This window comes from Blennius ocellaris, assembly GCF_963422515.1.
Source record: "Blennius ocellaris genome assembly, chromosome: 14".
Taxonomy (NCBI): Eukaryota; Metazoa; Chordata; class Actinopteri; order Blenniiformes; family Blenniidae; genus Blennius; species Blennius ocellaris.
The window spans coordinates 6,000,816-6,025,311 of NC_137663.1; the positions used below are offsets into that span (position 1 = coordinate 6,000,816).

General features: G+C 47.3%; 1 protein-coding gene across 5 annotated transcripts in view; it reads left to right on the plus strand.

Moving 5' to 3' along the window:
• Positions 1–24,496, plus strand: part of LOC308139774 (stromal interaction molecule 1-like) — a gene marked incomplete at its 3' end in the record, with an annotated part of 41,247 nt that overhangs the window by 354 nt on the left and 16,397 nt on the right. For 3 of the 5 annotated variants that reach the window (XM_080509301.1, XM_080509300.1, XM_080509299.1), the window contains exons 2-14: positions 2,121–2,258; positions 9,323–9,453; positions 9,545–9,659; positions 10,890–11,001; positions 12,290–12,405; positions 12,479–12,653; positions 16,212–16,389; positions 16,464–16,631; positions 16,741–16,841; positions 18,556–18,791; positions 19,666–19,752; positions 20,799–20,862; positions 22,398–23,358. In XM_080509301.1, the coding sequence (XP_080365427.1) occupies positions 2,123–2,258; positions 9,323–9,453; positions 9,545–9,659; positions 10,890–11,001; positions 12,290–12,405; positions 12,479–12,653; positions 16,212–16,389; positions 16,464–16,631; positions 16,741–16,841; positions 18,556–18,791; positions 19,666–19,752; positions 20,799–20,862; positions 22,398–22,833 (2,055 nt within the window). In that variant the 5' untranslated portion in view covers positions 2,121–2,122. Of the gene's footprint in view, positions 1–2,120; positions 2,259–9,322; positions 9,454–9,544; positions 9,660–10,889; positions 11,002–12,289; positions 12,406–12,478; positions 12,654–16,211; positions 16,390–16,463; positions 16,632–16,740; positions 16,842–18,555; positions 18,792–19,665; positions 19,753–20,798; positions 20,863–22,397; positions 23,359–24,496 lie in introns of those variants that run through there. The other 2 variants (XM_080509303.1, XM_080509302.1) reach the window with 2 other exon arrangements.

The window sequence follows — 24,496 nt, forward strand, 5'->3', positions numbered from 1 at the left end:
AACGGAGGAGCCTGAACGCGTCTTGCTTGATTCTGCTCATCAATGTCACCGTTTGTCTTTAATGTTTCGTGTCTCATTGTTGTGTTTTTTGTCAATACGTGTGGGGTTTTTTTCTCCTTATGCTTTGTTGTTTCGTAGTTTTTTTTTGTAGTCCTTTCACAGACTTTATGGGTCGTTTCTGTGTCACTGTGGTTTTTGCATTTCTCTGATTGTTGTGTGTCTTTGACATTGTTTTGTGTATAAATTGTCACTTTCTATGTGGGTTTAGGTGTTAATTTTTGTAGTTGCATGTCCTTTCAGACTTTTTGGTTGTTTTTGCTTCATTTCGTGACGTTTCGATGTTGTTTTATACTTAATTTGTGGTCGTTTTGTATGGTTTTTTTTCTTGCTACATGTCCTCTTTGGGTGTTTTTGTGTCATTACTGGGTTTTAGTAGAGTTGTTTTTCCTCATTTTGTGTCCTTGTTTGGGTTGTTTTGGTCACTTCACGTCATTTCAGTCATCATGCATTCTTTCACAGACTTTTTTGGGGTTGTTGCTGTAGTCTTTGTGGTTCCTGCATCATTTTGTGTGTTTGTTGTTTTGGGTTCGGGTTTGTCGCTGTACGTAGGCCTAGTAGTTATTATCTGTAGTCACGTTGATCGTTTTGACGTCATTTTACATCTCTCATGTTGCCTTCTCTCACTCTGCAGTCGTTTTGCACTCATTTGCATTTGTCTTGTATCTCATTGCAATGTTTTTGTCACTTTACATTATTTTAGTTGTTGTTGTTTTTGGTTTTTTTTGTTCTCATCCTTTAAGACTTTCTTTGGTTGTCTTTGCCGCCACACACTGCAGGATCATTGAGCTGAGTTTAGTCCCAACCATCGGGAGCTCAGGCCCGATTGTTGGATGTCTGCCAAAAAAAAAAAAAAAAAATGGTGTGGTTTCCCTGTGGTGTGGGGAGTGTTGAGAGCAATTTTGTTGGGTTTGTTTCCGCTGGGAAGGAGAGATGGTAGATAAGTCGTGTGCTCTGCTCCGAGAGGAGGCGGCCAGCAGGGCGGCGTGACGTCACGAGGGCCTCAGTGACCAGGATTTGTCTTATTACATCATAAAGATGGCGCCGTACGAAAACACCCCGCCTCCGCTCCGTGACGCTCCCGAGTTCTCCCAAGTGGGCGGGGCAATCAGGATAACGTAGACAGAGGCAGGTCATTTTCCAAGAGATCTGATTGGCCCGTAGACGGCGCCTTCATGCTCTCCTCCGGAGTTAAACATCAGAGTTCCGGAGGGATTTATCCCAGGGAGAAGTGAATCTACTTCGCAGTGGGAAAATCCACAGTCGTAACATAACCCAAGGTCCGGTACGGAGATTTGGAATATTGAGCGTGAAGAACATAGAGTTATATACATAGTTTTATATAGAAGTCTATGGTGCAGATCCTGGTGCTCAGTGTCACACCACTATCAGGTCAGAAGAGGAAGATGTTCAACTCCTGTCGTGTGTCTTTACTTGATCATCTATTGCCTCTCTCACGTTGCCTTCCGTCACTGTGAAGTCGTCCTTCTTGGTTTCTCTCAAACTCGAAGCAGTTCTAACTTATTGGACGGTTTTGTTTGTTACGTGAGTTTTTGTCATTTTACGGGGGATTCCTGCTTGTCTTGTCTCGTTTTAGATCTTTTCCTGTATGGTTTTATGTCTCATTGGAGTTTCAACTCTTTCATGTCTTCAGGTATTTTGAGTCGCTCGTTGTTGTTGTGGTGGTTGTTGTGTCTTATTCGGAGGGTTGTTCTTCTTTGCCTCTGAAACGATTCGTGTCTCATTGCAGTGGCGTTGTCGTCACTTGATGTTTGTGTCGTGTCACTTTGAGAATGTGTGTGTGGCGGATAAATGTTTTGTTTGTGTGACGACTGTACGTTTGAATAATTCAACGCGTGCGGGACAAATGATCGATAACAAGTGTTTGTAGTTAATTTTTTGCAGATTTGTTTGTATCTCTTTCCACCTGTTTACGTCTTGGTGGTTTAGTTTGTTTTTGTTTTGTGCATTTCTTAACACCGTAGTTGTTGTTGTTTTTACTAGTTCTTATGTTGTGACGATCGCTTTGTGCAGCTCACCGACGTTTCCTTCTCTCTCCTCAGAAATGAGGTGTGTGTGTGCTTGGCTGGTGTGTGTGTGCGTGCTGAGCGTGTGTGCAGACGCTCACAGCGGATTGGACAGAACGGACCACGCCCACATTGACCACCACCACCATGTGACCCACAGTGCTGAAGCATCAGGTAGGACTCAGCACTTTCTTCTCATACTATTATATGTTGATGCATTTGGTCCATTGTTTTTTTTTTTTTTTTTATTGAATATTTCCAGAACATTCTAATGTAGTTATTTAAGACGTGGCGCCTGGTTTAGCAAGAAGTCGGCAGCAGGTTTTAGAAGAGGCCAGCCTTTCCTGTTCCTCCGCTCCAGAGGCGTTCAAGTGCCGGGGCAGAACGTAGGACACCCCACACACAATGACCGCATTTGTACGAGAGAGTAATGGACCTCGTGTGAAAAAAAAAAAAAAAAATCCACTCCGGGTTGGAATCCTCGTCTCCAGAAAGCTGTGAAATTCAACACTGGCAGGTCCCTTTAGAAGAACTCGGCAGCAGGGCCTCACTTCACGTCTCAACATTTTTAGTTTTTTGGAGTTAATAAAAGATTGGAGACTCGGTCTGAGAGCCGTCCATCCAGCCTCCACTCGTTCACACTGCAGGGAGACGTGACTCCATTCAGGTGGTTTTTTTTACTCTCAATGACTCGTATCCGACTTGTTTTGTGGCTGATTTGAAATCTCCATCACGCCAGACCAGGCCTCGTCGACGTCGAGCCTTTGGGCGAGACGCCGAACCCCAAACCGCTCCCACTGGCGTGACGGCGCCCTGCGTGGCTGTGTGAGTGAATGTGCGAGTGAGTGGGTGAATGTGATGCACGCAGCTGGAAGGCGCTATAAAACTGAAGGCCGTTGACCTTTTTCTGGAGAAACGCCGGAGGAAGTGATTCGGTGCCACTTCCTCCGTTTTTTCCCCTCATTGTCCTTTAATTAAGATTCATTATCATTTTTTTGTCTGCCTGTATTTGACCACTGTAAAATCAATCTGGACGGGCTGACCGGCGTTGCCAGATATGGCAGTATCCCCCAATTGGGGAGCCAAGCGCTCCTGCCTTTTAACTTTGTTTATTTCGTACGTTTGTGTATTTATGGCGCGTTCTTTACTACACGTGTAATAGTTTTATGGTTTGAACATGATTTGTACACCGGCAGAGATTTGTGCTGGTTTTTATTGAGGCTTTGACCTTGTTTGGGCTGAAAACGGTGGGTCACGTCTGGCAACCCGGGAACTGACCGGCGTGCCACGAGTAGCTATGGTGCTCGGCGTGACTTTACGTCATCTTCTGCGCTCTGGGGCCCGAAAACACAGGCTCCAATCACGTTCACACGGCAGGTCGTGTTTGAAATGATCGCGCCAAAACAATTGGATCCCAGCCAAAAAAATCAGACACTGAAAACACACATATTTGAAAATATTTCAACTCCGTCTCTGTGGAAAGTTTTCTGAACCATCCGGCCCCACGAGTCACGAGGAGTTCTGCACATGCTCAGTAGAAACTATCAGAACGGTTTCCTCCAGCGTCACGACACCCAGTCCATATTCTCCTGGAGTTTTAAAGTTGAGTTACTTGAAGTAACAATTCAAATTCGTCATCTGGCTAAAATCAGGGATCTACAACCTTTATGGCCAAAAGAGCCTTTTGTGTCACTTTCCACCAAAATCGAGTTTCACTGGAGCCGCAAAACACGTTCAGCCATTAGATGTTTAAACATAAACTGTATCTTCTGATGCATTTATGAAGTTTCAAGAACATTTTAGGATGGTAAACACTTCATTACATTTCCAGCTGTTTTTGGTCCCAATTGTTCAACCTTCTTTTTCAATAGTTTTTTTTTTTAAAGATGGTTTTGACTTTTAAGTTGTTTTAACCATTTTCGCTCTTCTTAAGCTTTTTTCCTGTTAGAAATTCTCTTCATTTCAGGTTTGTTTTAAAGCATTTTAGCAGCTTTAAACAGACGTGTGTGTACATAGACAGAGGTTTTATAACCCTGAAAGTTTTCTGAAACGAAAACGCAAAAAACGATGCGCGTTCACTTGAAATGTTGTGTAAAAGGCTCCACCTGGTTCCACATGGTTCCACCTGGCCAGGTTGTCCGTCCCTCACATGAGGAGATAAAGTAGAGTCCAATACTAAAGGCAGGTGTCCCCCAGTACGACACCAAGTGATTTATCAGCAGAAGGGGAAGAGCAGACTTCATTACCAGGGGCAATAAAGCTCAATCCAGGAAGTGAGGTGAAGTGAATTTACGACCAGACAGAAAAGAGCCTGATCAAATAACATAGAAATACAGTGCTAGAGCTGATGGAGTAGAGTTCAGTAGAAATGACAAAATAAAAATCCGGAACGACACAGTAGAATCCTGTGTGAAATAACAGAGGCATTAACCAGAGGCATTGAAGTAGAGTCATTAAGCAGCAGAAGGTAAATAAATAAATACAGACATGTAGAAAAGTAGAATTTAACACCAGCAACAGTGTCGGCAACAAATTGAATTCTATTACCGGAGGCAACAAAGTGGAATGAAGACCAAAGATGCAAAGTGGACTCCAGTAGAGAAACAGTTCTGGATCTAGTGCCACATGGCAAAAGAGTAGAATCCATTGAATGGAGGTAACGGAAAAACTCCATGACCAGAGGCAGCCGGGGAGGATTTAATACTACAGGAAGCTGAATCCAGTACTATTGCCAGAACAATTCAAAAATCCACAGACGTCTAAGAAGTAAGCAGACAACAAGGTACGGATGGAATGAATACCAAAGGCAGGATGTAGTAGAAGATGGCAGACAAGCAAGCATGATGATGCCTATCCCTTGTTTTACAGGCGGCTGGTTGGACTTTTTCTGGGTTTTTGTTCGTGTTTCTTAAAGTTACTCTCCCAGGAAAAAACCTTTAAAGTATACTTTCCATAAAATCGATCCCTTCTGCACAGAGAATAAACCGATACAGGAAAGCAAGCCCATCACCACTCGGCTCTACACACAGATGACCAAGTCCATCACACTGAAGCAAACCAGAAGCAAACTAATGTCCCCTTTGGAAGACGGCGTCGCGGCAGCGCCATTCAAAATATCAACATTTGACCAATTTAGCCGTTCAAAAAACTTTGTTAAAGAGTCACGATAATAGTCCGAAATGTTGTGCTGTTGATCATTAATTGTTTCTCCAGTGCGAAGCGGGATCCAGCGTGCAGACGGGATCTCGCTTCGGGAATCTTCCGGCGGATCAGTGACGCAAAAATGTCACCAAACCCCAAGCATCTCTGGCGAAATATGAGTGTAATGATGGATTTCATTCAGAAAGGTCTTGACATCGTATGAGAGGTGTACATCAACACCTACACCTGGCTCCTACTACTTTCATTATTTCCGTCTGGATCCTTTGCAGAGGAAGTTTGATGAACTGCAGCCGATTGGTTTCGTGGTTCATGCGGAACTCATTGGTGTCGTTCCCGTCCCCTCGCTGCCTCCCTCGGAGGGCGTGTCTCGCTGGGAGCGTTGAACTTTCACTCCTGGGGGTTAAAAAGTTGTCAGAGGCGTTTGGCGAGTCAGAGGCGTTTGGCGAGTCAGAGTAGTTTCCTGTAGTTCCCGCCAAGTCTCTCTTGGCTGTCATCGAGCTTCCTGCGTCGTCGGCGGTGTCGAGTCCAGGAAGTTGCGGTGAGCTGCTGAGAGAGAGCAACCAGAACTACTGCACAGGACACACACACACACACACACACACACACACCAGTAATGGACCAACTGGTAAACAGACTGAACAGCCATGACGCCATGTTGATCTCCAGCGTCTTCCAGCACCTTGTTTCCACATGACGGACTTTGTTGGGCCTCCCATGGCGTCCAGACCTCCCAACCAGAACCCAGTGGGGACCTGGCCACCATGAGGCTCCTGGCCCCCCTCCAGGACCTGGTCCCAGTGTCTCTAGTGTTGACTGACTCTACCAGGAGGAAGTTTCTTACAGATCCTGGGTTTCACTACACCTTTCATCGCTCGACAAAAAGACGTGACAAAAGTGTGTTGCATAATCTTTCAATACACTCTGCATGAGGGATTCAGCTGAACTGGTATCAGTCCCATATTGCATGAAATACTCATATTCGTGAAATCTCCCTGCTACAACCCAGCAAGGATTATGTGACGTCATTCAACAAGCAAGGTCACCAGCAGGTACGCAACAGAGCACAAGCGATGCCCACGGTTTGTAGTCTTCACTATTAATGAGGATGACAAAAGTAAGGCAGACTGTAAATTATTCTTTGACAAAATATCAAGAGGAGGCGAAGGTTCGTACAACACCAGCAACTTAATCACTCGAGACATTCTGACCAGCAGAGTCGGCCTCATTTTGCACAGTAGTTTAACTGCCCAATGGAGCCGAGCTATGCTACATGCTACATGCTACGTGCTGAAGAGATTCTGGGGTCACACACCAGCGATGCTACATGCTAAACATGATTCAAGTCTGACTGACACGCTGGGTAACATGGAGCTCAGTCTACAGTCTACGGTAGCATAGCGCTACACATTGTAGGCTGTTTGATGTGACGTAGTGTAACTATGGCATATAAAAGTACTCGTATCGGTACTCGACACTGGCAGGTAGCTAAAGACTGGTGCTCATTGAATCGAGTGCACTATAAGACCGATTCATCGCCCGCCTGCACAACGAGTCAAGTTTCCACGTTCGGCTCCACCAACGATACGTCTCATTCAGGTTGTGTTCACATTCACTATAGAGACCAAACCGCCTGGAAACTGTCACGCAACGACAGCAGCTGATGGTTAGGGGGCGCTGTCGCCTAAAACGAACACTGACCAGAGAGGAAGTGAAGAAGAAACGCAGCGTATTGATTGATCCAGACCAAAACCTCAAGTTCTGCAGCTTTAGCCTGTGGTGGCTAGGCTAGTTAGCTCATGGCTAATGGGTAGCCACAAACAACCGTCTTCAGATATCACATATCAACGAGTCCTTTTCACTACTTCTTCCTCTCTGCTCCACTTCCAAACGCCAGATATTTTCCAACTTTTTCTTTCTGTATCTAATTCTTCTGATTCGCACGGTTCGCTTTGTTTGTTTACTACCCAGAGTGCATTGGGCGCTATGCCTCGTCCTCTCAGCCCGCCTGCCAGAAAGATGGTTTGTAAATGAACCAAGACCGAGGTTTTCAAGAGCATCACAGAATCTCTTGTTTGCTCGGGTTCAGAGTTGGCGGCGTGTTCAACGTCGCCCAAACGAACCAGTTTCTCCCTGAAGAGCCTCTGGGCCGATGAAGGTGAACATCAAGGAAATATGACTCAAAACAAAGTCGACAAATGACTCCACTTGGTAAAAAACTCAAACGGAAAGCTCGGGATCCACAGGTGGCGAGAATGTGGGGCGAGAGAAAGGACAGCGTCACCTGTAAGAGCACAGAGAAGATCACAGTCGTTCACCAAACCTCACCTTGACTCGTGTTCCTCATTGAGAAGCATTCCTCTGAGCGCCTCGTCCTTCTTTCGTTCAGGAGTTAAACAAATATTCCCGTAACGTAAGCGACTCCCGTTTCATGTCAACCAGCTGCCGTGGAAGCCGGGCGGAGCGATGCATGCTGGGAGTTGTGGTTTTTTTTTTTTGTGGGTTTTTTTTTTTTTTGCAGCGGAGCTGATGTTCGACTTTGACTTTGACCTCGGCCCCACTTTAATTCTATTATCCGAGTATTTCCGTCCCCACAGCTGCCGGCTCTTAATCCGCGGACCTTTAACAGGAGCTGCTGCTCTTGGTGCCTCGTGTGCCGCCTCGCAGGGGGACGGGACGAAACCCGAGCCGCCGGCCCCAAACGGAGAACACGGGGTTAATGAATGGCGGCCACCTTACCGTGGGGGTTCTGATTTGTAGTTCAGGGTTAAATTCCAGCGGCTTGGACGTGCTTGTGTTTTTAAACCCCCATTTGAAACGTGTTTGTGTTGGTCTTCTTGACGCGACTCTGTGAGACAGGAACGGTGGAGTTTTCGCCTGAACCCCACCGAAGGCGAGGCGAGCAGCTCCCGTCCGCCGTGATTTCTGTTGGTACAAACCAGCGCTCCTCATTAACCGCCGGAAAGTTGAAGACAAACATATTTCTTACGGCGTCCTGGGCTGTGTTTATCTTTCCTTCATGCGGCTTGAAAGTCTGTTACGCATCCAGTCGTTTTCCCGCCGGCGACGACTTATAGTGTTTTTTTTTTTAAACAGAGCTTCGTGTGAATTGAGAAAAAATGATTTGTGCTGCTTCCTTTCATATATAAGCTGAATGTGTATGTTTTAGACGTCCCAGAGTGTGTACGCAGATATTCTTCTTTATAGATCCATGTGATGTGAACGAGATTCTGTTCTATAGATCTGTGTGCAATAGAGGTTTTACCTCATAGGTCAGTGTGGTAAATGTCCTTGTTGGCAGACCCCAGTGTACGACGTGAAATATCCACATAAACAACATAACACATTAAATATCTCACAGCTTATCAAGTTATTTATGGAGTTTTGCTAAATTCATGACGTTTTAGATTTTCGTTTTTTGGGCTGTTTTAGTGTTTTTAGCCATTTTAACCTTTATAAGCGGTTTAAACCAGTGCTTCTCAAATGGGGGGGCAAGCCCCCCTGGGGGGGCGTGGTGGGGTGTCAGGGGGGGTGTGAGGCAGGCGCGACTTTCAGTATTAGTGTCTTTATTCATGCTTGAACGATAAAAAAAGGGCCTCCAGCTCATTTTATTAATTTATTTTGATAATCAGGCGATTGTATGCAGAATGCTGGTGCAGCAAATCATACAGTGGTTTATACAGATCAATAAATAAATATTATCAGGTTCTCAATGGTAGTACAATTTGGGGGGGGGGGGGCCTGAAATTTTTTTTGTCCTCTAGGGGGGGCCTGACAGAAAATAATTGAGAACCACTGGTTTAAACTGTTTTAACTCGTTTGCTTGTTTTAGCCATTTTGATTTTTGACCATTTTTCACCATTTGACCTTTTTGTTTTGCTCCATTTAAAATTTTGGCTGCTTTTTTCTTTTGTCAGCCAATCCTCCTCCTGACACATTATTTTTGGTTTATAGCCAGGTATGCAAATTAAAAAAAAAACAAACTAGAGAGCCCCATGTGGCTGTAGAGCGGCAGGATGCAGACCCCCGGTGTATGATCAGCATTGCTGTCATGAATCCGATCTCACTTCCTCCTCCAGATCTGTGTGTGATCGACCCGCTGCTCTGCCAGGACGAGAACTCGCTGCTCAGCTTCGAGGCGATCTGCAGCATCCACAAGCTGATGGACGACGACGCCGACGGGACGGTGGACACGGCCGAGACGGACGAGGTGAGAGAGAGAGAGAGAGAGAGAGAACGTGGGACGAGCGGCTCCTCGCCGTCCCGCCGGCGGTAACCTCGGCCCCTCCGTGTCTCCGTAGTTTCTCCGGGAGGACCTGAAGTATCACGACCCCAAACTCAAACACAGCAGCTTCCACCGGGCCGACCTGCACATCAGCGTGGAGGACATGTGGAACGCCTGGAAGAGCTCCGAAGGTGAGGACGGGAAGCGTCTCCTCTCGCTGTGGCAGTGGACAATGTCCTCCGCAGAGCCGGGGGTTCTGCTTTCCTACATTGACACTGTTACAGAGCAGACGGTGTGTTGTTATTGTTGCAACCGCTTTATTTATCTGTTTACTTGCCTGCTGCCTTTGTGGTTGTGTGGGATCGATTAAAGAAACAAAAACTGCAGGTAGACTGGAGAGCGGTTCGGATTTAAAGGAGTCAAATTATTCAGCTTTTCAACTCTTTCATATCAATCCAGAAACATTCTATTTAAAGTTTATTGCCCCAAATCCAGTTTCTCCTTGATTCTCCCCCATTACAATATTGGGTCCTAGGAGCTACATTGAGAATCTGCTGTGTCTGTGTGAGCTGGACCGGCTCCGCCCACACACGCCCATCTATGGGAAGAGGAGGAAGTACTTCCTGTTGTGGTGCCATGTGCCAGAGCAGAGCTGCCTAAGTCTGGGGAGGATCCTACCTTGATTGTGATTGGCTAAACCCCCTGATGACACTATATAGGGTTTGATGTCTGATTGGCTGCTTGGAGCACCACACTTTTTAAAACCTGGAACAATCCAGGGAGAGAGAGGACACACTTTCTACACTTCGGGGGCGTCGCTCCTGGTGTGGAGACGATTAGTACTGTTGGAAAACCTTTAGAAAGGGAATTTAGCATAATATGATCCTTTAAAAAGCTTACGTTTCCTCCTCCTCCTTTTCGAACATGAGTTTTTCACTTTGACGCAAACACTCTTTTGTTCTATTAATACATTTAAAATTAAATTAAACAAACAAATGAATATCTCTACTTGTACGCCAAGCTGGAAACAGATCTCACTTCAGAAAAATTCCTAAAAGTTAAATTATATGTAATGAAAATACATCGACGTCCTGGTTTTTTTTTTTTTTTTTTTAAATGTGTAACTCGCACTGTAATAATACTGTATGGAAAACTGGGAAACTTTCAAGTGAATAGACAGGGGAAAAAAAGAGTAATAATCAAATCTATGTGAATACAAAGAGATGTAACTGAGAGTGGAGCGCTCCGTTTTGACGGTTTGCATATTGTCCCGGGTTCTGCTCACAGTCGGAAAACATGGCTGTGAGGTTAATTGGTGGTCCTGCGCCATGTGGTGCTAGAGAGGATGGGTGGATCATGAACCGCGGCAGAAACGGTCGCTTCAGAGGGTTAGGGTTGTGACGCCGATTGTGTGTTTGCAGTGTATAACTGGACGGTGCAGCAGGTGGAGGACTGGCTGGTGCTCAGCGTGGAGCTTCCCCAGTACGCGGAAACCTTCCGGAGGCAGCAGCTGGACGGCCGGGCGCTCCCCAGGTAACGCTCCCAGGGCGAGCCCGACACCCATCGGCCACAACATTAGCACCGCCTCCTCGTCTGGGACTCCACGGGCCCCGCACGCTTCCTGCAACCAACGCGTCTCCTGGCGCGGTGCGCCCGGAGCCTCCACACGTCCCGCACACGCTCCGTTGGATGCAGGTCTTTGGAAATCAAAGTCGACACCTCAAACTGGTGGCTTTGTTCCTCGCAATCATGTCGGACGAGTTTCAAACCTTTCACAACTGAACCAGTCTGAACTGGAACAGGCACCAGGGAGCATCGTCACCGTGTGAAACACTGAGCTGGGAGCGTCTCCATGGCAACAGATGCCGATCTCCTCCATCAGGTCCCTCTGCCATCCGCTTTGTATAGCACTTTTTTTTTCAGTTTTGGGGGATTTATTTGTAAACAGTTAGCCGCTAAAGTCCTAAAATCTCATCCATTGGTCGCTGGATGATGACAAATCGTGCAATTCGGGGGAGTAGTTTTTACGTCAAATATATACTTATAAGCCAATAAATTGAAATACACGCAGATGAAAACATAACCTTCTCACACAACTTTCGTTGGCGAAGGTAAATATGTCCACAACTGATCTTCTTTCTATTCAAAACAAATCTAAAATGTGTCCACAACCAAATCAGGTGGACTTTTTCGCCCGAAACTTCACAACAAAATGACTCTTAAATACCCACAAAACCCGTTTTAAAAGCTCTCCTCAAATACGGACAAAACTATTTTTCAATCAGCTTCTAACTGGTCTATAGCATCTCCACAAGGACTCTGAAATAGGCCTGAAATGTGTTTTTAAATGCATCCAGACCAGTTGTGAACAGTTTCCATGAACTACTATTACTGAACTGCCGTCCTCGTAGGTCTCAGGGTTTCCCAGCGTTTCTCTTCTCCACACGGCCGGAGGAGAAAGTCGAACGAGCAGTACAACATAAGTTCTGCTCCTGCAGATCCGTGACGCAGTGGCTCCTCTGAGCTCCTATGAATCCAGCTATTTTTACCAACTCAAAACAGCCACTTGTTGACGCTTCACTTCACAGATCATGTGACCGGGTCAGAGGAGGTTCGGTGGGTTCATGTGGTCACAGAAGCAAAGCAGGGCTCTGAAAGGAACTCCTCATGAATGAACTCCTCTCACATGAAGCAGCCGTGAAACTTGAGCCAGATGAGGAGTTTTACACACCTCCCTCAGAACTCCCCATGTGAATTAAAAAGAAATGCAAAACAATAAAAAAAAAAAAAAACAGCCGTCTCAGATTGTCTTTTTCCTCAGACTGGCGGTGAAGAACACCACGTTGACGGTGTCCCTGTTGAAGATGTTGGACCGGAGTCACTCCCAGAAGCTGCAGCTCAAGGCGCTGGACGCCGTGCTGTTCGGTCCACCTCCAGGTCGGCGTGGCAACTTTGTGACGGTGACCGGGAGAGGAACGTGCGTCTGTAACGCTCTGACGACTCCCCACAGGCCGACACAACCGCTGGAAGGACCTGGTTCTGGGCGCGTCCGTCCTGATGGCGCTGGGCGGCTGCTGGTTCGCCTACACCCAGACCAGGAAGTCCAGAGACGACCTGGGGAGGCTCATGAAGGACCTGGAGGGGCTGCAGAGGGCCGAGCAGAGCCTCCTGGACCTGCAGGAGAAGTGAGTCCGTGCTGCCCCGCGCTGAAATCTCCCCACCGGACCTGAACCGCACACGTTCAAGAACGGTATCGTTTATCCAGGGTTGACAAAAAAAAAAACACTTTTCACAGCAGGTTTTGTGTCAGTTTGATGTTTTATTGTATATATAGTGTGAGATAACTCATAGCATGGAGCACTGCTGTTTTTAGCTCGTTTAAAGTCCAGTCCCAAAAAGTGGAGAAGTATCTCATCAGGTTCACAAATATTATAATATCCACAGTATTAAGCATTTTATTATAGGTATAGCGTATTAGGTTTATAATTGCGCTTTACATTGTAAAAAAAAAAACCCCAACTCAAATGGATTTAAAATATCTGATTACTAGCAGCTGTTTATTTCAGTCCGTGATGAAAGGATGGAACCGTTGTTGAATAATTGCGTCAAACATGCACATTTTTGCTTTAGTATTGTGCGTGATGAACTGGGTTCTACGCCAGCCCTCGTTCACACAGTGTTTCAAGTGAAAATGCGTTTTTGTGCTTCCGCAGAAACCCTTTCAAAATGATGCAAAAACTTTGAAACTAGTGTTAGTGAACATGCCAGGCCAGGAGCTGGCGCTGCTGAGCGTTACATTATAAACGTCAACAATGAGGAGTACACTGACGCTCATGTGGGCAGAAGTTGGATTGCTATTCTGAGAGACTCTCGGCTCTAAAACTGCCAGGTCCCAGGAGAATCTGGGCTGGGAGTCGAGACCCGACGGAGGAAACACTGTTGTGCTGCTCCAGCGACTGAGCATGTGCACAACTGCTTTTTACTACCGACGTCGCGTGACCAGGCACCCAAAACACTACCAACGTTCGACGTTTTCACCTGAAAAACAGCGTAAATTTAATGCTGGATAAAAGTTTTTCCACAACATTTTTTCCTTACAGGAACCAACAATATTTACCATCAAATGCTTTGGTAAAAATGACAGTTTTACTTTAAAGCTGCTTTTTCTCTGCCCCCACCACGAGCCCCGCCCCCTCCTTCAGACGCAACTGTACGTTTCATAATTTCATGTCTCTACAAGTGAGACTGAGCGCCAACTGCCAGGAGGAAGTTGTGTGTGTGTGTGTGTGTGTGTGTGTGTGTGTGTGTGTGTGTGTGTGTGTGTGTGTGTGTGTGTGTGTGTGTGTGTGTGTGTGTGTGTGTGTGTGTGTGTGTGTGTGTGTGTGTGTGTGTGTGTGTGTGTGTGTGTCCTCCCTGTACTTTCTGTCTGAAGTCCTTATATGGGTAAAGAACAGTCTCCAGCTAAGTCACACACGCAGACCTGCATGTACACACACACACACACACACACTGTTACATAGGTCTGACAGTGAGAGTGTTTATGAATGTTTGTTTAAACATCGGCAGAGTTGTGAAACCTCGTCTTTACTCTGAAAACTCCTCTGATGCTTCATTTTCAAAACAAATTTACCAGGTGGGACTTTACAAATCACCAGAAAATAAATTAACAAGTTGTTATTTTTAATCATTGCTTTAAGGTCAAAGGTAGTTTGGGGGAAAAAGGGGGAAAAAAATCATTCTAAATCCATCTTCATTTCAGCTTAAATATTTATTCTTAAATTTTCCTGTGAATTGCATTTGGTTTGTTCCTTTGACTGGAATCAATTTGCATATAATTGAAGTAATTAAAAATGTTCATGTTAAAACTTAGGTCCTCATGAAAATATATAACTTTTTACTGGAACGTCTGTTCACATAACACACATTAATAAAAGCTAATTAAGCCCATTTGGTCTTTTTAAGTGCTGCGAAGTTTGAGTATAATCTTTCTTCATTCACTCTGAGTAATACTCTTTAACTAGTATCACTAGTGCTGGTTACTAGTTGTGCTCACTCTGGGATGAGCCGCCAGGATCAGACAGAGCATCAGCTTTGTTTCCTCTCTGAAATCCCTCAGCAGCACAGCGTTTGTCCTCCATCTAAAAATAGTACCACACACACACACACACACACACACACACACACACAGAGAGAGCCACAGATGGCGACACAGCGCCTCCTGCTGCTAAATGAGTTTCTATAGATTCTGTCACTTTTGATTTCATCTAAAAGTCTTCCTTCTATATTTGTTGTCCTCCACCACTGTGATCAACATTTTCAACGAAACTATTACTAAACTACTATTTTTTTATTTTTTTTAATAAAGCTTAACATTACTTTATAGGTAGCTCCAAATGGGGCGGTCACCAAGACATCCTAAACCAGCGTCCTAGTAGTCTAAACCAGTCTCCCAGTAATCTAAACCAGTCTATACCAGTCTAAACCAGTCTCCCAGTAGTCTAAACCAGTCTAAACCAGTCTCCCAGTAATCTAAACCAGTCTCCCAGTAGTCTAAACCAGTCTCCCAGTAGTCTAAACCAGTGTCCCAGTAGTCTAAACCAGTCTAAACCAGTCTCCCAGTAGTCTAAACCAGTGTCCCAGTAGTCTAAACCAGTCTAAACCAGTCTCCCAGTAGTCTAAAGCAGTCTCCCAGTAGTCTAAAGCAGTCTCCCAGTAGTCTAAACCAGTGTCCCAGTAGTCTAAACCAGTCTCCCAGTAGTCTAAACCAGTCTCCCAGTAGTCTAAAGCAGTCTCCCAGTAGTCTAAACCAGTCTCCCAGTAGTCTAAAGCAGTCTCCCAGTAGTCTAAACCAGTCTAAACCAGTCTCCCAGTAGTCTAAACCAGTCTCCCAGTAGTCTAAACCAGTCTCAACCAGTCTAAACCAGTCTCCCAGTAGTCTAAACCAGTCTCAACCAGTCTAAACCAGTCTCCCAGTAGTCTAAACCAGTCTCAACCAGTCTAAACCAGTCTCCCAGTAGTCTCAACCAGTCTAAACCAGTCTCCCAGTAATCTAAACCAGTCTAAACCAGTCTCCCAGTAGTCTAAACCAGTCTCCCAGTAGTCTAAACCAGTCTAAACCAGTCTCCCAGTAGTCTAAACCAGTCTAAACCAGTCTCCCAGTAGTCTAAACCAGTCTAAACCAGTCTCCCAGTAGTCTAAACCAGTCTAAACCAGTCTCCCAGTAGTCTAAACCAGTCTAAACCAGTCTAAACCAGTCTCCCAGTAGTCTAAACCAGTCTCCCAGTAGTCTAAACCAGTCTCAACCAGTCTAAACCAGTCTCCCAGTAGTCTAAACCAGTCTCAACCAGTCTAAACCAGTCTCCCAGTAGTCTAAACCAGTCTCAACCAGTCTAAACCAGTCTCCCAGTAGTCTCAACCAGTCTAAACCAGTCTCCCAGTAATCTAAACCAGTCTAAACCAGTCTCCCAGTAGTCTAAACCAGTCTCCCAGTAGTCTAAACCAGTCTAAACCAGTCTCCCAGTAGTCTAAACCAGTCTAAACCAGTCTCCCAGTAGTCTAAACCAGTCTAAACCAGTCTCCCAGTAGTCTAAACCAGTCTAAACCAGTCTAAACCAGTCTCCCAGTAGTCTAAACCAGTCTAAACCAGTCTCCCAGTCGTGGTGAAACGTTAAAAAGGACTAAAGCGAGTGTTGAGCCAAGGAAAGCTTGGCGTCAGGACGTCAACCCTCTGGTTGTGGTGTCAGACTGCTGCAGGCGCAGGAGGAGCAGCGCAGCGTCCAGGTGGAGAAGGTGAAGGTGGAGAAGGAGCTGAGGTCTGAGATCAACTCGGCCAAGCAGGAGGCCCAGCGGCTCCGCGAGCTGAGGGAGGGAACGGAGAACGAGCGCAGCCGACAAAAGTACGCCGAGGAGGAGCTGGAGCAGGTGGGGGTCGCCGAGTGGGGGTCGCCGGCGCCCGCGGCGCCGAGCGGCGGCCTGATCTCTGCCGTCGCCCGCAGGTCCGCACGGCGCTGAAGCAGGCGGAGTGGGAACTGGAGTCGCGGGCCCACTGGGCGCCGCCGGACACCCTGCAGAAGTGGCTGCAGCTGACCCACGAAGTGGAGGTCCAGTACTACAACACCAAGAAGCAGAGCGCTGAGAGGCAGCTGCTGCAGGCCAGAGAGGGGGTGAGGAACAACCTGCCTGCAGCCCCCACTCTCCCACTCCCACAAGATGAGGAGGAGGAGGAGGAGGAGGAGGAGGAGGAGGAGGATGATGATGGGGTTTGTGTTTCAGGCGGAGAAGATCAAGAAGAAGAGGAGTTCCCTGTTTGGGACGTTCCATGTGGCTCACAGCTCCTCGTTGGACGACGTCGACCACAAGATCCTCTCTGCCAAGTGAGTGACCTCTGACCCTCAACCACCCCCAACCCTCACCTGTAACCGACGGTAACACGCGGAGTGTAACACACACACACAGTGTAACACACACACACAGTGTAACACACACACACACACAGTGTAGCACACACACAGTGTAGCACACACACAGTGTAGAACACACACAGTGTAGAACACACACAGTGTAGCACACACAGTGTAGAACACACACAGTGTAGAACACACACAGTGTAGCACACACACAGTGTAGCACACACACAGTGTAGCACACACACAGTGTAGAACACACACAGTGTAGCACACACACAGTGTAGCACACACACAGTGTAGCACACACACAGTGTAGCACACACACAGTGTAGCACACACAGTGTAGCACACACAGTGTAGAACACACACAGTGTAGCACACACAGTGTAGCACACACACAGTGTAGCACACACAGTGTAACACACACAGTGTAGCACACACAGTGTAGCACACACAGTGTAGCACACACACAGTGTAGCACACACAGTGTAACACACACAGTGTAGCACACACAGTGTAGCACACACACAGTGTAGCACACACACAGTGTAGCACACACACAGTGTAGCACACACACAGTGTAGAACACACACAGTGTAGAACACACACAGTGTAGAACACACACAGTGTAGCACACACAGTGTAGCACACACACACACAGTGTAACACACACACAGTGCTACACAGTGTAGCACACACACAGTGTAGCACACACACAGTGTAGCACACACAGTGTAGCACACACACAGTGTAGCACACACACAGTGTAGCACACACAGTGTAGCACACACACAGTGTAGCACACACACAGTGTAGCACACACACATTGTAGCAGACACAGTGTAGCACACACAGTGTAGCACACACACAGTGTAACAGACACAGTGTAGCACACACAGTGTAGCACACACACATTGTAGCACACACATTGTAGCACACACACATTGTAGCACACACACAGTGTAGCACACACAGTGTAGCACACACAGTGTAGCACACACAGTGTAGCACACACACAGTGTAGCACACACACAGTGTAGCACACACACAGTGTAGCACACACACAGTTTAACACACATAGTGTAACACACATAGTGTAACACACACAGTGTAGCACACACACAGTGTAGCACACACAGAGTAACAGACACAGTGTAACAGACACAGTGTAACACACACAGTGTAACACACACAGTGTAACAGACACAGTGTAACACACACAGTGTAACACACACAGTGTAGCACACACACAGTGTAGCACACACACAGTGTAGCACACACACAGTGTAGCACACGCAGTGTAGCACGCAATGTAGCACACAGTGTAACACACACAGTGTAACACACGCAGTGTAGCACACACAGTGTAACACACGCAGTGTAACACACACAGTGTAGCACACGCAGTGTAGCACACGCAGTGTAACACACACAGTGTAACACACGCAGTGTAGCACACGCAGTGTAACACACGCAGTGTAACACTCGCCGACCAGAACCAGCTTCTCGTCCATATTAACTCATGAGGATGTTTCTGAATGGCTGAACTACTTCGGGGGAACCAATCAGACGTCAGCAGCCTCATTCAAACAGCCTTTGACTCGCCTGGTCCTGATGGAGCAGTCACCATCGCAATCCGGTTACCGTGGTTACCTGACGCGTCATTGACCCCGCCCCTCAGACAGGCTCTGGCGGAGGTGACGGCGGCGCTGAGGGAGAAGCTGCACCGCTGGCAGCAGATCGAGACTCTGACGGGCTTCTGTGTGGTCCACAATCCCGGTCTGGGAGCGCTGGCGGCCACGCTCAACCTGGACCCCTCCTTCCTCGGCCTGCGACCTCCGACCCCGCAGCACCTCCTCCTGTCGGACGACCTGGACGACATGGACGAGGACATCCTGTCTCCTGGGACTCTGCAGTGTAAGACGATGAGCTCTGCTTCACAGTGACATTCCTCTTCTAGATACACGCTCTAACCCTGCTGCAGTTTGATCAACTGTGTTAGTTTGATTAACGCTCTTAACAATAACAGTCCCTGGTTAGTAGCATTGCTCTGTGGTTGGTACAAGTGATCTCTACTGATCAACACTGAAACTACCTCTGGCTGCCAAGAATGACTTCACTGAGAATGAACTCTGGTTACCATGAATGATCGATGGTTACCATTATTTGCTTGTGGTAGTTATAGAAAACATTTTACCAATTTACAAAATCTGGCTTCCAGGTTCTTACTTCTTATTGTACATAAAACCTCTAGTTTCCCTAAACGACCTCTCATTGCCATAAAATGACTTGTACTTGTAAATAATGACCCCCAGGAACAAATCCTGACCTCTGATGATGGTTTAATGTCTCTGGGTCAACTAACTGTCACTGGTTAATATTTCTGCTTGTTATAAATGTCCCCTGGTTACCAATAATGACCTCTAGCTCTTCAATATCACCTCTTTCCAGTAACCATATGAACCTGTAACCACCAAATGACCTGCAATTACCCAAATATATCCTCAGTTCTCTTGCTTCTCGTTATTGGTTAAAACCTCTGGTTACCATTAATGGTCACTGGTTACTATTATATACTGAAGGTTAGCGACCAATAATCACCTTTAGTTACCAGGAATATCCTCTAGTAACGGCCCACACCTGGCTCCTAAACGGAGACGTTGCTCTGATTGGTCGCTTCGGCGTTCCGGACACGCCCACTTGGAGCTCTGCGTCGACTCTGTGCTTCTCCTCGGTAAGTGTCTGACTTCCCCTCTGCCCCGCCCCCTCTCTCCTGATTGGCTCCCTCCAGACGCAGCGTGGCAGATGGACCGGAGAGTCAGCGACCTCTGGCCCCTGAGTTCCATCTCCGACACCCAGTCGCCATGGAAACAGTCTGGTCTGCTCCACCAATCTTAATCCTTTTTTTAATTTTTTTTTTTTTTTTAATGACTATTAAATGTTCCTATTGGATGAAGAGCTTAAATGTTGTCTTCACCCCTGGGAAACTTCAGTCCTCTGCTTGTGGAAGTGGTTTTAATGAGGTTCCTCCACAATCACTTCAGAACTGAAAAGTGGCACCGTGCAGCTGAGACTGAACATTGTTCCCAACGCCTCTCAAAAATGTCTAAAGTCACACGTGAGCAACACTCTGGACTGTTCCAGAATGCCTCTCAGGAAGTACAAGAATTACAAAAACAACCAACAGCTCCAACTAGTGGCCTGACATGCGAACGGCAACATTTTTAAAACGCTACATTTTCAGTTTCCGTGTAAACAATGGTCAAGACTCCTGGTTCTCATTTGCATTGAGTCACATTGGATGAGCAGGTTTGGTTTTCCCCAGCAGATTGAACACAGTGTTTAGTTTCCTGGCTAATATCGACTGACACGCTTGTTGCATCTTGTTCATGTTTTGATTTGATCCGTAGGACTGAAGGGAGGATTTATTTGGCAAACGTCTAACGAATCACGCAGCAAAACAATATTTGTCCTTCATGGCCTCTCCAACCATTGCTAAAATTCAAACTGAACCAAACTGAAGAGTCTGTCAATGCGTCCGTCGAGCAGTTAATGACATGCAACAGAATTTAAAATGTTCCTGAAAGCCTCACCAAAATCTTCAAGGTGTCTGACGCTCCGACGTGTCCCTGAACGCCTCACCATAACCGCTCATTCACTCATTAAAGCTCCGTTCTCCATCGTTTGATGTTCAACTTTTCCAAACATGTATAGTTTTAATATATGTTTGAATTGATGAGTTATTTAAATTACATTTTTAATAACTAATAGATTAAGCATCTACATTTTTTTTTCCAGGCAGTTGCTGGTGAATATCGATTAAAAACCTCTGATGTGGTTTAATGTGAAGCCGCGGAGCTCCACCACATGATGTATATCATTGTTACATAATCTTCCCAGTAACTCCTCCTCCTCCTCCCACAGCTCCCAGTCTGATGCCCCTGCGACAGAGGATAGGAGACCCCGCACTGGCGTTCAGCTCGCAGAGGTTGGTAGAGGGGCGGGGCTTCTGCACGCCGTCCCGCCCGCCCAGCTGCCGCGGCCGGCAGAATCGCAGCCGCTCCATTGGCCAGCTGGAGTTCCTCCCCGTCCCCCCCTCCCCCACCCTCTCCTCCTCTCTGTCGCACCCCTCCATCGGTCCCTCCTCCCACCCTCACCCCCCCGTCCTGTCCTTCTGTCCTCCGCCCTCCGCCCAGGGCTCCGCCCACTTCTCCGCTCTGCTCCTGCGCTCCTCCTTCTTCCACTCTGTGGAGGCGTCGTCCGGCCTCCCGCCAGCGGGGGGCGCCGCGTGCGGCCAGAAGCAGCGCTGCCGCTCCGGCAGCTCCGGGTATCGTCCTCTGCATGGAGACGTTTGTTTATTAACAACAAACTAATGGGTCGGCAGCTTCGCTTGAGAAAACCATTTAACATCTGCAGTTTTCACTGCGAACTAAGGAGTCGTGCTTCACTGGAGGCCAAAGAAGAGTTTGAACGTTTTACCAGATAGTTTGGAGTTTAATACGATTAACATTGTCAAGATTATTTTCAATATGTTTGAGTTCACGCATCTTTAGTTCCTTCAATTTTTCTCAACTCACCTTCCTGACTTTCCTCTTTGTGTGTGTGTGTGTGTGGGGTTATATTTGTGCCAAAATTCTGAGCGAGCGATGGGAAAATTTGAGCGCAAAAAAATGTATTGTGCAAGCGCACTAATAGCATTTTGAGGAAATGTTTAAATTGCGCAAAGACAAACGTGAGATTGCGCGCTCAAAAATCATTTCTGCGCTCAAATTCTTCCTCTGCGCTCAACCTCTCTCTCTCTCGCGCTCAACCTCTCTCTCTCTCTCGCTCGCTCAAATCTCTCCACCTCCGCTCAAGTCCTGCTGTGCACTCGATCAAAATGTGCAAAGCCCAAATGTGACAGACACAGTTGTCCACCAATCACAGAAATTTGGGGCGGGCGTTGAACTCTGATTGGTTGCTTCGGATTCTGGAAGTGCCTCATAACCAACGAAGAAGAAGAGGGAAAAACAAACTGCGAGGGAAAACAGAAATAAGGAAAACTAAAGATAGTGATCCTGGATTACAACATGTTTTCCCTCGCAGTTTGTTTTTCCCTCTTCTTCTTCTTTTTCTTCTTCGTTGGTTATGAGGCACTTCCAGAATCCGAAGTAACCAATCAGAGTTCAACACCCGCCCCAAATTTCTGTGATTGGTGGACAACCGTGTCTGTCACATTTGGGCTTTGCACATTTTGATCGAGCGCACAGCAGGACTTGAGCGGAGGTGGAGAGATTTGAGCGAGCGAGCGAGAGAGAGAGAGAGAGAGGTTGAGCGCAGAAATGATTTTTGAGCGCGCAATCTCAAGTTTGTCTTTGCGCAATTTAAATATTTCCTCAAAATGTTTTTAGTGCGCTTGCACAATAAAATTTTTTGCGCTCAAATTTTCCCATCGCTCGCTCAGAATTTTGGCACAAATATAACCCCAGTGTGTGTGTGTCTTTATTTTGTGTATTGAGACATTGTCCTGTCCTTTTCTCTCAGGGACATCATGAATCGGTCAGACTCTGACTCCGCCCTCCCGCTGTCCCACAGCGAATCACATGGCCTGTACAGCTCGAAGCCCCACCCCTTCTCCTCCAGGCTCCTCCCCCTGCAGGGCTCCGGCGCCGTTCTGAGCGGAGGAGGTCTGGAGAAGAGCTCCAGCCTGTGTGAGCTGCGGGGCAATCCCGCCGCCGTCCTCAGCGCCTCCTGTTCCACCCGCTCGCTCTGCGTCACGTCAGATGGCGCCGCCGCCCCGGCCGCCTTCTCCTCCTGCGCCTCGTCCAGCACGTCGGGCGGCAGCAGAGGGGCGGGGCTTCAGCCGCCGGCCAGGAGGAGCCCGGTGGAGGATGACGGAGGCGAGGAGAGCGAGTCGTCCGGGAGCCGCCGGAGAAACGCTTTTAACAAGATCTTTAAGAAGAAGCAGGGCCGCCACTGAGCCGCCGCCGGGACGCCACGGAGCCGCCGCCGCGCTCAGCCAAGCTTTTCACTGAATCCCCCCCTCGAGTTTACCTCTGCACACCCGGTGGCTGCTGAATGACCCTGCACCTGGCTCTTAAAGGGCCAGGGCTCACTTTCCTTCTTGTAAAACAGCCGAACTGGACTGGGACACGTTTCAAAGCCGCCGTCCCGCGGGGACATACGACGGCTCCTCCTCTCCAGCGTGACGGCAGGAAACGCTGTTCTTCTAAACTACATTGCTTCTGTTTCGTTGAGGGTGGGGGTGTTTGTTTTTTTTTAAATATATGACTGTTTGCTTCGGAGGCAATCCGACATCACGATAACCGGACCAGCGAACTCCACCAGGACAGCAGATGCATGATGGGAACTGAGCCCTTTTGACGTGTGGTTTGGTGTTTGTTGAGTTGTCATGTCCCAGTGAGCGGTCTGCTCTGGTTTTACTCTGGGGGGAAAATCATGTTTGTCTTGAAAACACTTTCTAATAAATGTTAAATTAACTTGACCAACTGGTGTTGTGTTCAGGCGCAGCTTTAGGAAGCATCACTCCTTCACAAAGTCACATGGGAACCATTGGTTTAGAGCAGGTGTCGGCCACCTTTAAAGCTTAAAGAGCCACTTGGTCCAGTTTAACATTGAATGCAACACCCAAAGAGCCACACGCTTTTATTTTGGCAGACCACGCCAGGAGGACACGACACACAAAACCTTCTTCACTGCTGGTTGACAACTTACAACTAATAAACTAAACTACATGAACTAAGCAACAAAAACACAACACAACACAATTATTACCGACACTACAAACCTAATATAACCCCCAATAACTACATTTAAAACACGGCAGACAGAAACTCCCATAATGCATTGCAGCTCTCAGCTGGGATTTTTAGACCCACGAGTGTGAGCGGTGTGGCTTTAATGTCCTTGAGTTGTTGTGTGATTCACTATATATTCCATCACTCTCAACAAGTTCGCAATAAACCTCCTGGAACTGTCGGCACTTCACAGCGCAGCAGTTTTACTGTGAAAGGTACAGGAAGCTTCCAGCTTCAGGTACCAGGTGAGCTGCTGTCCAGCAATTCTATGTTCTTCATGCTACTATTGTTGTGTAATCGCCGCACCTACATTTGTAGCAGGACTGCGCTCTGGGTGGCCTTGCCTCCTTACGTCCCTCCAGGATGAACTGCAGTGGGACCGAGGCTCAAGGAGCCGCAGTGGAGGGACCAAAGAGCCGCAGGTTGCCGACCCCTGAGAGCCTCCAGGCGTGAGCGCAGACTAAAGTGTGCTACAAGGGGTGGAGTCTCAGTCACACACACTGACTATGACCCTGCCGGTGGCGCGTTCACTGACCTCTGCTGACTGGGAAATCGGCCTGAGAGGGAAAACCAACCAGCAGGTGGCGGCACTGAGTCATTGTGGACCAAGTTGATGGTGTGGAGTGTTTCTACCTCTTCTCCTCCTTCAGAACTCTGCACCCCCCCTCCTCCTCCTCCTCCTCCCCCTCCTCCTCCCACCTTCCTCTTCCTGCGCTCGGAGGACAAACTGACAGTTTTCAGTAGAAACTGAGATATTTGTTGAAACAAACTCCCCTGAAAGTGATGAAAGACAAAAACAGAAGTGAATCTTTACAAAACATCCTG